Source organism: Lampetra fluviatilis, chromosome 46 (assembly GCF_964198595.1).
Source record: "Lampetra fluviatilis chromosome 46, kcLamFluv1.1, whole genome shotgun sequence".
Taxonomy (NCBI): Eukaryota; Metazoa; Chordata; class Hyperoartia; order Petromyzontiformes; family Petromyzontidae; genus Lampetra; species Lampetra fluviatilis.
In genome coordinates, this window is record NC_136320.1 from 6,891,178 (window position 1) to 6,907,958 (window position 16,781).

General features: G+C 49.5%; 1 protein-coding gene across 2 annotated transcripts in view; it reads left to right on the top strand.

Moving 5' to 3' along the window:
* LOC144947731 (metalloprotease TIKI1-like) overlaps positions 1–16,781 on the top strand; it is a 99,601-nt gene that overhangs the window by 19,195 nt on the left and 63,625 nt on the right. For both annotated transcript variants that reach the window (XM_078877060.1, XM_078877061.1), the window contains exon 6: positions 11,932–12,111. In XM_078877060.1, the coding sequence (XP_078733186.1) occupies positions 11,932–12,111 (180 nt within the window). The remainder of the gene's footprint in view (positions 1–11,931; positions 12,112–16,781) is intronic.

Sequence of the window (16,781 nt, forward strand, 5' to 3'; positions counted from 1 at the left end):
AAGATCCGCTGCGCCAACCGGTGTAAATATTCGTATTCTTCTTCGACTAAGCCAGAAGCCTCATGGCTGCACGTGGTCCGAATAGAGATTCGTAGACTTCCACATAGAACGCGCAGATTTCAGAATCAGAATATGTATTTGTACCGGAGGAATCCGATGAGCTATGAAGCTCTTTTTTGCACGGGGTCGACCGTGACGTTTGGTCGAGCACCAATTGAGACGAGGCTCAAAAGAAAGCTGCTTCTGGTGTGGACCAATCAGCTTCAAGGACAATGCATATATATTATCAGTGTGTTTTTGTTTGCATTTTGACTGCAAGTATTGTGCTTAATGCAGACATTAATCCTCGTAAAAAAGTTTCAGTTTTGTTGCCAGAAAAAGGGGAAAAACCGTATTATTATATTTTGGTACTGGCAAAGGAGGTCTAATGATGATGAACTGGCTTGTCTTGTGGAAATGTATAAGCCCATAGCCTCACATAGAGGCATGTGCATCATATGCGCGTTTATGATCCACAGACTTTCAAAGAGACCCATAGATCCATTTATTGAATGGGGTTCACTGCTCAGATTTTCCCTGAACATTGCACGTCTATTCTGTGCCTCTTCTCGAGCCACGCACAATTATCCTTAAGAAAGAGATGCAAAGACTGCCACGCAGAACCCACAGACGTACACAGATACCTATTGACTCACAGAGATGCCCATAGACTCACATTCACTTACATGGTCCATAAACTCACGAAGAGGCCCATATACCTACATAGACTCACGCTGAGACCCACACACTCATAAGTCATGTTACTGCATCTTGTAGAAATGGCCAGTGCTGTAGGGTGGACACGTCTTGAGATTAAAAAAATAGAATTGGGACATGTCGTGGGAAGAACAATATCTCACCATAGCGGAAGAGGAAAGCAGCACTTTTAAACGCAACCTGCAGTATTAGTATTATTACTGCTACTGCTGCTACTACAGGTCCCCATCTCCGTGTGCGGCAGTAGTAGATGCGTTCCAAAAAGAGGGGCGCACAAAGCGAAAGCGCGTGAGACAGCTGTTTGCCGAGTAGCGCCTTCAAGACAAAGACAAATGTCCCCCAGACTGTTGGGGAAAGTGCTGTTAGCGAGTAGCACCTATGAAGGGCGGCACGGGGCACAATGGGGCGGGTGGCCAGCACCACGCCCGGCCGCCTTTGTCTCCCCAGTGACGACATAGGGGATGCCCCAGGACCGGTTCGGATAATTGTCAATGGTGTTGGCTGTGAGCGGGAATCGAAATCGGATCGCCAGGTTCGTAGCGCAGCACGCTAACCGCTACACACACGACCGCATAGCTGCATACAGGTATAGTGAATGCTGGGTAGAAATAGATCTGCCGCATTTACGCGAAATCACACAAACCAAACCCGCATAAAGCGAGGGAAAACCTGCATTGCGTAACGCGCAGCAACAATGGAATTGTAAAGACTTAGGGACTTCCTTCCCTGGACAACAGATGCCTCCTCAACAAGAGGACGATCCTGGGGAAAAAAACCAGGACAGGCGGTAATTGTTTTCACGCGAAGTGGCGAAGGGTGTGTGTGGGGGGGAGGTGCAGCCGGAACCATGCATCACCGCCTTTGTCTCCCCCAATGCTGATGTTCACACACACAGCATCGGGGAGACACAGGACATACATAGAGAAGCCCACGGAAAATATGTGTTGTTGTTGTTGTCATTTGCGCTCCTGCACCGCTGCCAATGCAGCGTGGGCCAAATCAACTGTTCGAGAGAGGAGACGCAGGGGAAGTTGTTGTTCGGATCGAGCACTCGGCGGCGATGTTGACCGTGACCGGCAAATTGAACTAAGTTCACCGGGTTCATCGTCGTGGTGCGCTAACCGCGGCCCGACCAAGGGCGTGGTGCCGGCCACACCACCCCCTCGTGTGCCGCGCCGGCCTTCATCGGTGCGACTCGCTAACAGCACTTGCCCCAACAGTCTGTTGAGGCTATACGGGGGACCTCTGTCTCGTCTTTGTATTAGTGTGTACATGCGTGCACGTGCGTGTGTGTGTGTGTTTATATTAGTATGTGGGGAGCGGTGGTGTAGTGGTTAGCGCAGTCCGAGTTCGATTCCCGCTCAAGGCCAACACCAATGACGATTATTTGAACCGGTCCTGGGCCTCCTCTAGGTCGACTCAGCCCCAAATGACTACCTGGTGTGATGTGTACACATCGCGACTAGGGAGACAAAGGCGGTCGGGCGTGGTGCTGGCCACCCACCCCCCTGTACACCGTTCCGGTCTTCATAGGTGCTACTCGCAAACAGCACTTGCCCAACAGTATGTTAAGGCTTTACGGGGGACCTTTGTCTTTGTTTACATGAGTATGTATGCAGAGTATGCGTATGCGTGTGTGCGCCGTCTCTACAGACTGTCTGTTTTTTAGTGGTAATTTTTTTTGTTACCTCCTCCGTCTTTTTTGGACCCAGAAGCAGTTTGGTCCCAGCCCCTCTCTCTCTCTCTCTCCATACTCTCATTTCCTGCTTTTCCCAAACTTCGCTAACTGGATACATCCACAGTCAACGCACGTGCACGCACACAACGACCACCCATTATAATTACAGTGCAGCAGCGTAAAGGCTGAGGCGACCTGGGGGTGGCCCAGGACAGTTTGGGACCCATACTCTTAGGTTTTTTCGGTAAAGTCACGTAGGTAAAAAATAAATAATAAAAATAATAGAAAAGATAGCATTTTATTTGTATTATATATATTTTTTATTTCTATTATTTCTTCTATTTTTATTATTATTTATTATTATTATTTATTTTTTACCTACGTGACTTTACCGAAAAAAACCTAAGAGAATGAATCATTGCAGTCACGAAAGCTTCAAATCTAGTTTGGGACCCGTCCTTTGCTGGTCCGATTTCTAAAGTTTTTGGCCGACACTTTGACCAATTTGTCCGGTTATCATTATGGCAAGTAACTCATTCTCATTTCTATATTTAAAAAAATACATTTTATCCCAATTGTGCTTTGTTTCGAGACTACGCATCTCCTAGGATCTCTCACAGTTCACTGCAACCCTTCGACCCCACTGAAGCATATGTCACAGAGTGACCTCTGAGACCACTTCACATGACCTCTAGCAAGCACTTTTCTCTACTCGCTCTGCACGCGACAGTAATCTTCGTCGCGTCACAGTCAGAGCAACGTTTGAACATCTCAGAGCTGAGATTAAGAGAAATTAACTAGAGAACCAGATTTTTTGTTGTTGTTGTTAAAGTTATTGATGACTCGGCTTAATTTCGAACTCTGGGTTTTCGGGAATGCGTCGCACCTCGGCATTTGACGTCGCAGTCATCTGCGCGTCCTCATCAAAGATGGGTTAGCTTACAAACACACAATGTGACCGGTATTGGGCAAATATCCCAATGCTAAAACATGTTATCTGCACATTTCTCGATTGGGATCACACAGCAGCATCGCCTCCGATTGTGAAAACCTGGCAGGATCCTCTTGAACAAGAGTTTTGAGACTCACTGAGGCTTTCCTGGATTAAATACGCTAAATAATGATTACAATTAATGAAATACTCTCAATATAAATACATCTGATAACCGTAAGTTTAGTCACACGGTTGTTTGCACCACAATCACACACACCAACAAGAACCGCCATTCGCAACTAAGTGGCGGTGACTTAACCACGGCGCTTGTGCCAGGCTACGTGCACTTTAAGGTCACGTGAAGTGTCGAACACCCGCTTGGCAGTAGGTCTTGGGACAGACCCAGGTGCCATGGGTCGACTGACTGAGATGACTCGCAGATGCACCAGCTGTGCCCCGACACACCACCACCGCACACACCACTACCGCACACGCACACACCACTACCGTACAAACAAACAACCACCACGCACATACCAAAGACAAAGATCACCCGTCTAGCCTTAACATACTTTTAGGGCAAGTGCTGTCAGCGAAGAACCTATTATATTAACACAGCTCACAAAGAACTAATTTCAGGCTGAGTCGACTTAGGTGAGGCCCAGGACTGGGTAATATAATCGTCATTGGTGTTGGTCGTGAATGAGAATCGAACTTGGGTCACCGGGGTTCGTAGCGAAGCGTGCGCCACCGCTGCCCACAGACAGATAGACAGACAAAGATCCCCCGCGTAGCCTTTCACGGGCTGTTGGGCAAAGTTCCGTTAGCGAGCACCTATTAAGCCCGGCGGAGCACGCGAAGGGGTGGTGTGGCCAATACTTTACTGGGCTGCCTTAAGTGTCTGCTGTTGCCGATGCTTGCACAATATACCAAGGTACTAATTTAAGGCCGAGTTGACCTAGAGGGGACCTATGGCAGTCTCAGATACTTGGTGATGCGGCATTGGCAGTGGTCCATTAACACATAACAGAAGTCTCGGCATATTCGTCAGTAACCACCGTGCCCTTAAAAGGACATTACATCAAAGGCGAAGTTTCAGGCAAGGCCCCTTTAATGCACATTACACGCGACGTTTCGGGCAATTGCCCTTATTGTCACTGATATTTTAAACAATTATTTTTACGAGGTAAGGCCCACTGAGCTATGTAGCTCTTTTTTCACCTGGTCACAAATGATAAGCTCCACGAAGTGGATTATCATCGTGTGGAATCAAAATGTATAGCAGCCAAATCCTATAAACGCATGTTGATTATAAATGTGGAGGGGTAAAACAAGGAGGACTCCGAGAAAAATCCACGCGACCACGAGGAAAACACACAAACTCCAAATATACAGGCGTTAAGGTCGACCTCCTGTATACCTGGCGAGGTAGTTAACATTTCACCACACTGGCATATACACATTGATGTGCATCATGGCCAGGAATCGAACTCAGGTGGCCTGCATCGTAGTGCAATGTGTTGAGGCAATGGCACCGCTAACGCATGCACACGTATGCACGTCCACGCGCGCGTAAAACTATTTTCACGCGTGGACGAACGCACTGTTGTTTTTATAGTGTTCCTGGACTTGTGACTAAAGTCGGCAGTTAAATCCATGCGTGCGCGTGTATGTGTGTCCTCACACTTTTGAAAAGTCAATGTTATTGGAAAAAGATTTAAGCAACTGTAAATCTAATGCCTCCTCCTCCTCATGCCCTCCCAGTCATTTCCAAAACCACGTAATTCCCACTCTCCCAACCAACCCCCCCCCTCCCCCAGCTCTTCCCACAAACCTTCCACGCACCCAAGCCCAGCAAAGCCACCATCGCCATCAGCCAATGGTCAATCCGGCCACGAAGCTCTGCCCGAGCCACCACGCTCCCATCTCCGTGCTACACTGAAACCTCCTTTGACTGCCACTCCGTCGCTAGCCTCACCCAAGCGACTATCATCCCGTTTTAGCCATGACGTGTCCTATCCAAGCGCGCGCACATTTTTTTTTAGTAACAGTCAATAAATTATACTCACGTCTCCGAACTCGTATTTGTTCTATAATCCAAGCGTTCATCTCCCTGTCTCTCCGTGTCCTTCCCAGCGTGCATCCCTCCACGCTTCTTTGCCCACTTTCCAGTTTTTGTTCCATTCATCAATGACCCTGTTCACAGGGGGGGGGGGGGAGCGGGGGGGGGGGGGCTTGAGCCCCCCCTTCCCCTCTTATTATTGGAAAGTAAAAAAAAACCCACAGGTGCATTAGTCAACACCAAAAGCGAGAATGCGTCGTTACTCATTCTCATTCGCGTTAAACATTTGCTTTACGTTTGTGTAACATTGACTGCGCCACACTCCCTCCAGCCCCACCCACGAGGTTTCTGTATTTAATTTAGCCACCCCCCCGCTTCTGTTAAACAACATCGCACTCCGGCGATGCTTAATAGGCGCTCGCTAACGTCTCCTTTCTTACCCAAGGACAAACGTCAAAGTCTTCGTCTATTCTCCGTGTCCATGCGTACCGTGTCCATGGGTACAATGTCCACGCGTATCGTGCCGTGTCCATGCGTACCGTGTCCTTGCCTACCGTGTCTATGCGTACGTGCCGTGCCCGCACGCCCTCATCGATAAAACACCAACGCATACCTAACAAACAAAAAAACCATGCAAGTTACGAATTCGTTTGTCGAGAAAAGAAGATAGTTTTATACCCCCCCCCCCTTCTTTAAACAAGATCACACTCCCGGGATGCTTCATAGGGCGCTCGCTAAAGCCCCCCTCCTTTCCCAAGGACGCGCGTCAACTCTTCGCCTGTTCCAGATTTGAAGCTTTCGTGACTGCAAAGATTCATACTCTTTAGTTTTTTCGGTAAAGTCACGTAGGTAAAAAAAATCAATAATACAAATGAAAATAACTAAATTAAATCACGACGTTTCGGGCGCATGGCCTACTGCTGATGCAAACAGTCTGCTGATTAGCAGTAGGCCATGCTTTACCACCAGATGACGGACGCTTGTGTTGCGCCTTCATCGATAAAATACAAACGTATGCCCACCGTACCTGAACAAACAAAAAAAAGAACGACCCATAACAAAAACCAACCCCACATGTAACGGATTCAGTTGTATCTTGATTTGAAGCTTTCGTGACTGCAAGAATCCATGCTCTTTGGTTCTTTCGGTAAAGTCACGTGGGTAGAAGAAAAAAAAACAATAGATCACGACGTTTCGATCGCAACACAAGCGACCGTAACGAATTCAGTCGGTCGCTTGCTGTTGCGATCGAAACTTCGTGATCTATTTTTTTTTCTACCTACGCGACTTTTCCGAAAGAACCAGAACTAACTTTGTCTCTAAAAAAAACGCATTTTGGTTGAGGTTGCGCTCACGCGTTGGAGTGAACGGGTCGATTGAGGGTCATGGCGAAGCGCTGTGAATCTCGACGCATCGTGGCATTGTGTGCGTGGGGGGGTCTCGCATCGAGGCGCCGTTTAGACGTTGTTTAGACATCGTTTAGGTGTTAATCTTGCCCAAGTTGTACCGCGCGTCTCCCACTCTCGCTCTCTCTCTCTGTATCTCTCTCACGCGCGCACCCCGAGTGTGTGTGTCCCCATATCTCTCTGACATTCTCTGTAACCCTTGACACTGCTGCTCTCTCTCTCTCTCGTGCGCTATCGCTCCCAGGCTCGTCATTCTTCCTGTCCAATTATTCTTGTATTTATTGTCGCTTTCATGTAAGTGTGTGCATGTGTGTTTGTCTATACTTCCACGTCCATCTATCCAGCTACCTTTCCACTCAATTGTCCATCAATGTATTCTGTGTGTGCATGCACGTTTTTCCTACCTGTTTATCTATCCGACCGTAAAGCCATCAATCAGTTAATACATCCGTGTTTCTGCAAGTCTGTCCGTTGATACGTTTGTCCACACCGGCTTGTTGCGTGTGTCTGCCTGATCATCAACCTTTCCTCCATCCCTCTGTTGGAATGTCTGTCTGTCGTCTGTCCATTTGTCTCTTGCTCTGTCCGCCTGCGCGTCCGTCCGTCTGCTCATCCGTAGCCCTCGTCCATTCCATTTGCCCACGTGCGTGTCCATCTCTCCGGCCCCGCGCGTCCGCCCCATCCGCCCCTGCGGGCTCTCCCAACGTGTCGCGCGCCGCTACCCGCCGCCTCTCCCGTTGCCTCTCTCCCTTTCTCTCCCTTTCTCTCCCCTCCCTTTGAGCTCCATAGTAACCGCACTCAAAGGCTTCGAAGAGCCATCTGCTCCCGACTTCAAACGCGCAACCCTGACCTCCAGCCTGCCCTGCCTCTCCTTTCAATCTCCCTCTCTCTCCCCACCCCACCACCGGCCTCCCCCTTTCGCCCCTTCGCCTCACTCCCCATGCGCCCCCCTCCCGTCCTACAGGGAGCCGTTCCGCCTGGAGTGTTACAACAAAGCGATTGCCTATCAAGTTCCAGCCATTTCCCATCACGTCCCATAAATTTCCCGTGCGGTTCCACGCATTAGCCTTAAAGTTCCATAAATTATCGCTCAAGTTCCCGAGGTGCCCGGCGGTCACGTGCCCGGCGGATTGTCACATCCGCAGGATCGCGAGAGGTAGTGGGGCGGCTTGCGGAAGGCCTTCATCCAGCAGTGGATTGGCCATGGCTGATGATGATGATGATAATTAACTATCTGTAAATTAGGCGTTCAATTTTATAAATGATGCATCTCTTTTCCCATATATCACTTGTGAATTTTCAGAAGTTACTCCACGAATTCTACAAATTGCTGATCAGTTTTAAGAAATTAATGATCACACCATAAAAAAACTGGTCATTAAAGTCCATATTTTTTCCGCCAAGTTGGGTGGATTATTCATCGTACCCAATACATTATTGATTATGCTTCGGATATCATCATCATTCGGCAAGTAAAAAAAAAACAATCTCAGCAAGTTTCAGATATTATCGATCAAATTCACGAAAATACCTTTGGTGGCTATCCACTTGGCCGGTAACCCAGCGCTGCCGAGGCAGCGAGAGTTGATGGATTACCGCACACAAATGTTGTGAAACTCCCTTCTACGCGTGGGCATCGAGGAGGAGCCATACCCTGGCATGGAACGGACGAAATAGCGAGTGTGGCTTAATATCATCTGCCCCCATCTCAATTGGATAAAAGTGCTGCCCCTGTGGGTTATTTCCATGCCCTCTGATTCTCTCCCACATGTATAAACACTCATTAACCCTTTCCCGTTTCCAAGACGACTGCAAGTTGCAGGGTGGCGTCTCGTTCACCGCTGAATCTCAAGCGGGTTCAGTGTTAAATGTATTGAGAGAGAAGCTTAGCGGCGTTGTTTTTAAATATGTTGTACTCACCGCAGAGAACTGTAGCGGCACGACCGCACTCTACGATAGCTGGCACCAAACTGTGCCACATGCCCTCCCGCGTGGCCTTGTGGAAGCCTTGGTACCAATAAAGTGATTCTACTTGAGTTTTTCTTCTGGTTCCGTTCTGATGACTTACACGTACGTCATCACAAAGGCTTAGGCGGATAACACCTTCATATATAGAAAACCGTAGAGCTTGGGCAATTGCTGGTATCAGCTTTTCGTGTGGCTGCCTTCCCACTTGCATGTGGTTCATCGCGGCTCTGAGTCGTACTCTCTCTCTTCGAAAGAACGCTTTCCAGTGAATATTTTAAATTATTATAAGACAACTTCATAAAAGAGTGTATATAGTTGCGTGTTTAAACACTCATGAATTGGCTGAAAAGGTCTTAATATGAAAACATACAACGCAGAACTTGAAATTATTCAAAAATTAGTCTGTGGTAGTAATAATACTAATTATTATTTGACTTCTATACATCACCCATTACATTTAATAAAATTGCCGACCATGTAGTGCACATTACCGACGATGTTTCAGACATTATCTGTTCGCCGAGAAAAAAATTGGCGACGCATATGCAGAAACTAAGGATCGCATCAAGAATTCACAGCTTGAAATTTGGTGGTTCACTAAAGTTGGCCAAATGTCATCTCTGAGAATAAAAACATATTTTATTGACGACGAACATTTGTAGCCAGAACATATTTGTTCAAGGTCGTACCCGGAGCGCGGACGAAGAGGCCAACCTAAGGCACTCGCAAGTGGTTCAGTGACGTCATCGTCCGAGGTGGCCACGTGACACGGCGTGGTGCACCGTGAGCTGCAGCGATTGGAGCGGAGCTATCTTCGTCACGTGGCATGACACAATTGGAACGTAATTTAGAAACAGAATCCCCCCCCCAAAAGTTCCATAAACTACTTAGAAAGTTCCATAAAAAATATCTAAGTTATATATAAAATATATATGAATGCCTTTTGGATTGTAAACATGTTTCCGAAATTAATAGGCAAGGCGTTTGGTTAAATACTGGCTTTTGATTGAAAGCTTTCGTGACTGCAAGGATTCATATTCTTGGTTCGTTCGGTAAAGTCACGTAGAAGGGAAATAATAAAATAATATAAATATAAAGCATTGTTTTATATTTGTATTATTATTTTATATTTGTATTATTTTATTATTTCCCTTCTACGTGACTTTACCGAAAGAACCAAGAATATAAATACTGGCTGACAAAATCGGTCCAGAGTTTAACGTCTTTTGCACCAACTCTGCAGATATTGTGCACTTCCCCGAAGGCATTGTGACTGATGTGATGTGTCAAAAAATACTCTTATATTGTGTGGAGGAACATATTTTAAGTTTAATGAATCCCCAATGAGGTATCGAAATGTATCCATCAGTCTCCACGAGTTCGTGACAAAGCTGCAGAAACTAGCCATTAGGTTTAAAATAATTGCCAATCAAGTTCCAGATATTAATGATCCACGTGAAAAATTGTCCGTTGAGTTCAGGAGATGTACGATCTGATCCTTAAACGGAATCATTCGTCCTATAAATTACCCGTTTCTTTATCAAAAAAAATTACATAAATTTATATAGAGGTTAATCAAGTTCCATGCACGAACCATCATGTTTAAAAAAAAGTAACATTGTTTTGTTCAGAATATGCAGTACCTTCACATTTCAGAATAATGCTGGTCACTTCACCCGCCTGGAGAGCTTCAGAGCCTCAAGACTCATTTCCAGGAGGGTGCTGCTACGTTGCGATGTCTGGCCATGAATGCCATGGTATTGTCAGGTCGGCTTCTCGTTGTAGGAAACCAGAGAAAGCCCATCACGGCATAGCAGGGGGTGACACTCACCCCCCACATCTACAACACCTGGCAAAGCCATGGTGGTCGCTCACATACAAAGTCACACATCGGCTAAGTCAAGCAGGGGCATATTGCAGTTCGTCATCGCCGCGGCTGGAAGATCCCTCGCTGAGGTATCGAGAATTTGTCACGAGGGTCTCGCCAAGTTTTCGCCCTAGGGGAAGGGGGCATGATTGCTCTGTGTTCGATAGTTTTAAAATCCTTTATATTAAGTTCACTTGCTTGCTTGCTTGCGCGCTTACGACCGTGCAAATCTTTCAGTCGTTTTTTAACCCACTTCCCGTGATCCAATCGAGCTGACATTTTGCACACAGACGTGACAATTTATTTTCGTGCAAAAATTTTTTCAAAAATTTTACACTTTTAGGAACATTTCTTTTTATTATATTTAATTACCAATTGCTTAATGGTGGCAGGCAATCATCTGACCCATAGGTGGCAGCCATCTCAAGCCAGAGGACGAGAGGACTCTAGCTGCTCGTTTCAAAGACCAATGTGGGCTGGGTTGTGGCCCATTGAACACGCATATAAAGGATTTATAGTGAAAAACTTTGTTTTTACGGGTTAATTTTTTCATATTGAGGGGATGATTTTGTTTTTCGAATTTGGCCAATATTGGACCGCGACGCAGGCACGCTCATGGCCCAACTCTCGCCAATGACATCATGGGATTCTATCAACGCCCGCCGTGCAGTATTAACCAGGGCGGCTGCTGGCTCCAAATTCGTGAACCTCTCTGCAAGGCCACTGTGTGCCTTACGCGGCACGCAAGTCATTTAAATTGTAAACTAAAACTATTTCAAACGTGTTTTCTTTTATTTGACCAACTAAGGCCAACAATTGATAACTCAACGAAGTGGTTCACAAAGTGGAAATGTAAAGCAGCCAAATACTCTAAATGCGTGATAGTGATTCTAAATGTGGAGGGGGGGAAACCGCAGGAGCCGGAGAAAAATCGACGCGACCACGGGGAGAACGTCCAAACTCCAAATATACAGCAGCAGGCGTCAGGGTCGGGATCGAACCCACGACCTCCTGTATACCAGGCGAGGGAGTTAACATCTAGCCACCGTGGCGCACATTCACATACCAACGTACACATTACAAATTTAATTACGTTTGTTTAAATGTAAATGGGAGCCAGAATTGCGAGATGTTAACTCCATCGCCCGGTATACAGCACCTCGTGGGTTCGATCCCGACCATGGTAATTGCTGTAAAACAAAAAGCAAAGTTGTTTTTTTTTTGTCATTTGCGTTTTGCCCCACCTCTGCGCGTGAGCAGGTGGTGTTTGCACTCAATCAGTCGCTGTCGCAGCACGAGAGCGTACGGGGCCTTTGGGAAGCGCGGGGAGGAGTGGGGGGCCCCTGGGAGGAGCCCCCCACTCCGAGCACGGAGCAGCTCATCCAGCACTACAACTGCGGTGACCTCACGGCTTTCGTGTTCGGGCAAAACGCCTCGCAGGTACCGAGATACACACACGCACGCGCACTAAAGACAAAGACCCCCCGTATAGCCTTGAACACCACACTGTTGGGGCAAGTGCTGTTAGCGAGCACTTCTGAAGGCCTGCACGGCACACGAGGGGGTGGGTGGCCAACACCACGCCCGACCGCCTTTGTCTCCCCAGTGGCGATGTTTACACACCGCACCAGGTGCTAATTTGAGGCTGAGTCGACCTTGGGGAGGCCCAGGACCGGTTCAGATAATCGTCACCGCTTCTCACACACGACGCGTGCGCGTGTGTGTGTGACAACTACATACACACACGTACACACACGTACACACAGACGCAGATACGCATTTAGACACACTCCATTATCAATACCCAGCCATTCGCCACAAAGTGACGGTGACGTCACCACGGCGCCTGTGCCAGGCCAGGTGCACTTTGAGGCCACCACGTGAAGTGTCGAAGACTCGCTGCTGACAGGAAGGCCCAGCAGGTGCCATGGGTTGGCTGACTCAGATGACCGCTAGATGCACCAGCAGCTGTATCCCCCCTACTGTGCCAACTCGCTGCATTTGAAGCATGCACGCACGCCCATCGAGAGATGAAAGCCGGTGACAATCGGATGACTTTGCCGGTTATGAAAGCGTGCTTTTCACAGCCAGGGCTCGAACCCAGGCTCCCTCGGCAGCGTTGGCTCGGTTGCTCCAACGCGGGCCATCACGAGCCCTCCGAACCAATAGGCCGTGTCCCTCTCCCCCCCTCCTCTACTTGGCTCGTATTCAGAATCGCACACCGCTGGGAGGAACATTTTTGAGTCACCTTTGGGGGCCTTGTTATTGTTTCGCTTTGGGCGTTTTATTGCTCGGGCCTCCGAAGTGCCTCGTCGCGGCTCTCAGGCGCACGCGGTCGTGACGCGCCGTGGACGTGCGATGATGGTCGCGATCGTGCGAGCAGATGCGATGGTCGGTGCAGGCGATGGATGGGGGGGGGTCAGGAAATCCAGTGGTTTTATATGAAGTGAGCTTTGAGCCAAGTGGATGATGGTGGGATCCCGGGCACCTGAGTTCGATTCCAGGCCACGGCTTATGGCAGCGGCGAGCGGTATCTGAACCGGTTATTCGTCGCCCTTGTTCGCCGATCCGGCGTTGACCAGCGTGGGGAAGTATGGTCAAGCACCCCCTCACCCCCCGCCCCTCCCCATTACTGTTATGGTACGGAGAGGTGTTTATTCAGAAGTTGCTTCACATTCGGCTCATTATTCTTTTCATCCACATTTTAGTTTTTTTACTCGGGATAGTTTCAAGTTTATTTTGTTTAAGCAGGCGGTGAGAATGTAGGAGGCTTCATTTGCGAGAGTCACTTAGGTCACTGAAACGACAAAAGACAAAACGAACCAAATGAAACACAGCAATGAAGCAAAGAAAAAAAAAGTGAGAACACTCGCAGCGACCCACTTGCTGTGCTGCCATCTCCTGCCGCGTCAGGCGTCACGTGGTGAGATGTGGTGAGATGTTGACTCGCTCGCCTGGTGTGCAGGAGGTCGTGGGGGTACAGGTGGCAGGGGGTTGAGAGACAGGGGGCGGGGGGTGGGGGACAGGGGGTGAGGGGACAGGGCGGTGGGGGGACAGGGGGTGGGGGACAGGGGGTGAGAGGACAGGGGGTGGGGAATAGGGGGGTGGGGGGACAGGGGGTGGGGGTGGGGCACAGGGCGGTGGGGGGGACAGGGGGTGGGGGACAGGGGGGTGGGGGACAGGGGGGTGGGGGGACCGGGGGTGGGGGACAGGGGGGTGGGTGGGGGCTTCCACAGGCTTGGGCCCAGATATCCACAAGAGATGCCCCCCCCCCGGGGTGAGTTGGCTGGGGGAAGCCGCGCGCTGCGCAGTGCCGTGTTTGTTTGGGACTCTGTCCTGGCGCCGACGCAACACAAGCAAACATCGCAGGGAGACAGACGGGCGGTGGGCGACGGGGTGACGGGAAGACATAAAACACACATGACGTTCACACGCAGCAGCGTGTGTGCTATGCTGCGTGTGTCTGTGTCCACTGGGCAGTTGGAGGCAGTCGCCGTCCAACAACACCGAGCGGAGCCCCGCGGGCGGATAAAACACGGCGAGTTGGCACAGTGGGGGGGTCACGGCCGGTCCATCTGCCGGTCATCTCAGTCAGTCAAGCCCATGGCACCTGGGTCCATCCCGTGACCTCCTGCCAGGGAGCCTTGCACACGTCACGTGGCCTCAAAGTGCACAGGTGCCTTGGTGACGTCACCTTCATTTAGTGGCGAATTGTCGGTGTTGTTGTTGTCGTTGTGTGTGTGTGTAAGGGTGGTGGGGCGGTGGCGTAGTGGTTCGGGCACTGCGATACGAACCCGGCTACCATCGTTCGATTCCCGCTCACAGTCAAATACAGCGGCGAATGTTTGGTGTGTAAACGTCAGAACTGGGGGAGACAAAGGCGGCCGGGAGTGGTGTTGGCCACCCATCCCTCGTGTGCCAAGCCAGCCTTCATTGGTGCTGGCTAGCAGCACTTGCCCCAATGGTCCGTTGATGGTTACAAGGGGGATCTTTGCTTTTGTATTTGTATGCCTGTGTGTCAATGAGGAGCGGTGGTGCAGTGGTCAGCGCACCTCGCTACGAACCCACCCGCCCACCCGAATCTGATTCCCGTTCACGGCGCAGCATCGGCGACGAAAATCTGAACCGATCCTCTTGGTCAACTCCGCCTTAAGACGGGTACAAGGTGTGGCGTGAGAAAAGAACAACCTCCCGCGTTGTGCGTGTGCGTGTTGATGCGTGTGAGAAGTGAGCACGCCGATTTCAGATATATGGAACCGGTCCTGGGGCCTCCTCTAGGTTAACTCAACCGTACAAATTAATCACACTTTGTGCGGTGTGCTAACATCGACAACATAGGGGCATGAACGCAGCAGGCATGGTGCCTGCCCCAAACACTTTCCCGATCTTAAATTTCGATTTAAAGCTTTCGTGACTGCAGGGATTCATCTTCTTGGTTCTTTCGGTAAAGTCACGTAGAAGGGAAATAATAAAATAATAAAAAACATGATAAAATAATTCTCACGACGTTTCGGCCACAACGCAAGCAGCCGTCCTCAGGTGAAGAAACAGGTCTGTCAGAAAGACAGCGTCTGAATGCTGTCTTTCTTATTTTATTATTTCCCTTCTACGTGACTTTACCGAAAGAACCAAGAAGAGGACCTTCCCGATCCTCTGTTGCGGCCTTCATAGGTGATCGCTGACAGTACTTGCCCGACCAGCGTGCGTGGGCTCCAGGGGGTTTTCTGTCTTTAGTTTGGATGCGTGTGTGGGGTGGCCATCGTTCCATTTTTGCCGGATCCTTCACTGAATGGTCAATTATATGTCTGTGACTGGCATATGTGCTCGTCTAGTCCAGTGTTTATCGAGTCCATTAGTTTTCTAGTCCAGTGTTGACGTCTGATACTGGTAAGAACCTCCTGGTTACACCAGCCCACAGGGGATTATTGTGTCCGTCCGTCCGTCGTGCATCCAAAAATGGGAGGGGTGGGGCTGGGTGGGGAGGGTGGGGAGGGGCTGGGTGGGGAGGGTGGGGCTGGGTGGGGCTGGGAGGGGTGGGGCCGGGTGGGGAGGGGCTGGTCACCCCGTGGTGTCCTTATAAAACTGAACGTTTAACCTGCTCACGCCGGCTTGTGCCCGCCCTCACAGTCGGCCATATTTGCGGAATACACCACGCCGCCGTTGACCCTGGCCATTGACCGAGCAACTCAACGTTCCTACCAGCTCCCTCCGCAGGAATGTGTTAACTGCGGTGTAGCGCGTTTTATCCTTTCTCTCAGTCCGTCCATTGGTCCGTTCTTTCATCTCTCCATCCGTGCTTCGTATTTGCTCCTCCATCCATTCGTTGAACCGGTTATCCGTACGTCTCTCTTATGTTTATTTCCGAGCGCTTGTCCCACGAAGTGGGGTGGGGGTCCTTTTTGGGGAGCGGCGGTGCAGCGGTTAGCGCGCGGCGCTACGAACCCTTAAACCCCAGTTTGATTCCCCCTTTGCGGCCAACACCAGTGACGATTATCTGAACCAGTCCTGGTCCTCCCCTAAGTGGACTCAGCCTCTAAATGAGCACCTGGTTTGGTGTGTAAAGACAACCGCGTGTGGCGTTGGCCGCACTTTTCCTGACTTACCTTTCCTACACTTTACAACTCCGATCGTGTTCTTGTATTCTTGTTGTTGCTGTAACTTTCTGAGCCACCCCAACTGGACATCCGTGGAAAAAGAGCTTCACAGACCGTCGGATTTCTCCACGATAAATAGACAACTCCGACTCTGATGTACTGCGCCGCATGTCTCGATCCCAAGTAACTGAACTCTTGTGCTGGACGCCAATCGGTGTGTCGTATCTGTCCATCCATAAATCCGTCCAGTTATTCACCTGGCTCCCGTCCCGTCCACACACCCAATCGTCTGTTCCATCTGCCTGCGTCTTCCTGTTCATCTCTTGCCGTGAGATTTATCTCCTGTCACGAACGGCGAGCGGGTTAGTGATGGGGTTTCACGCATTGCGCGCCGTTTATTAAATCCATGCACAAAGTATGTTCGAACACATTTTTCACGTTAACACATAAACGCTTGTATATGTGCCCTGTGTGTGTATGACGCGCGCGTGTGTGTGTGTGTGTGAGGAGCGGCGG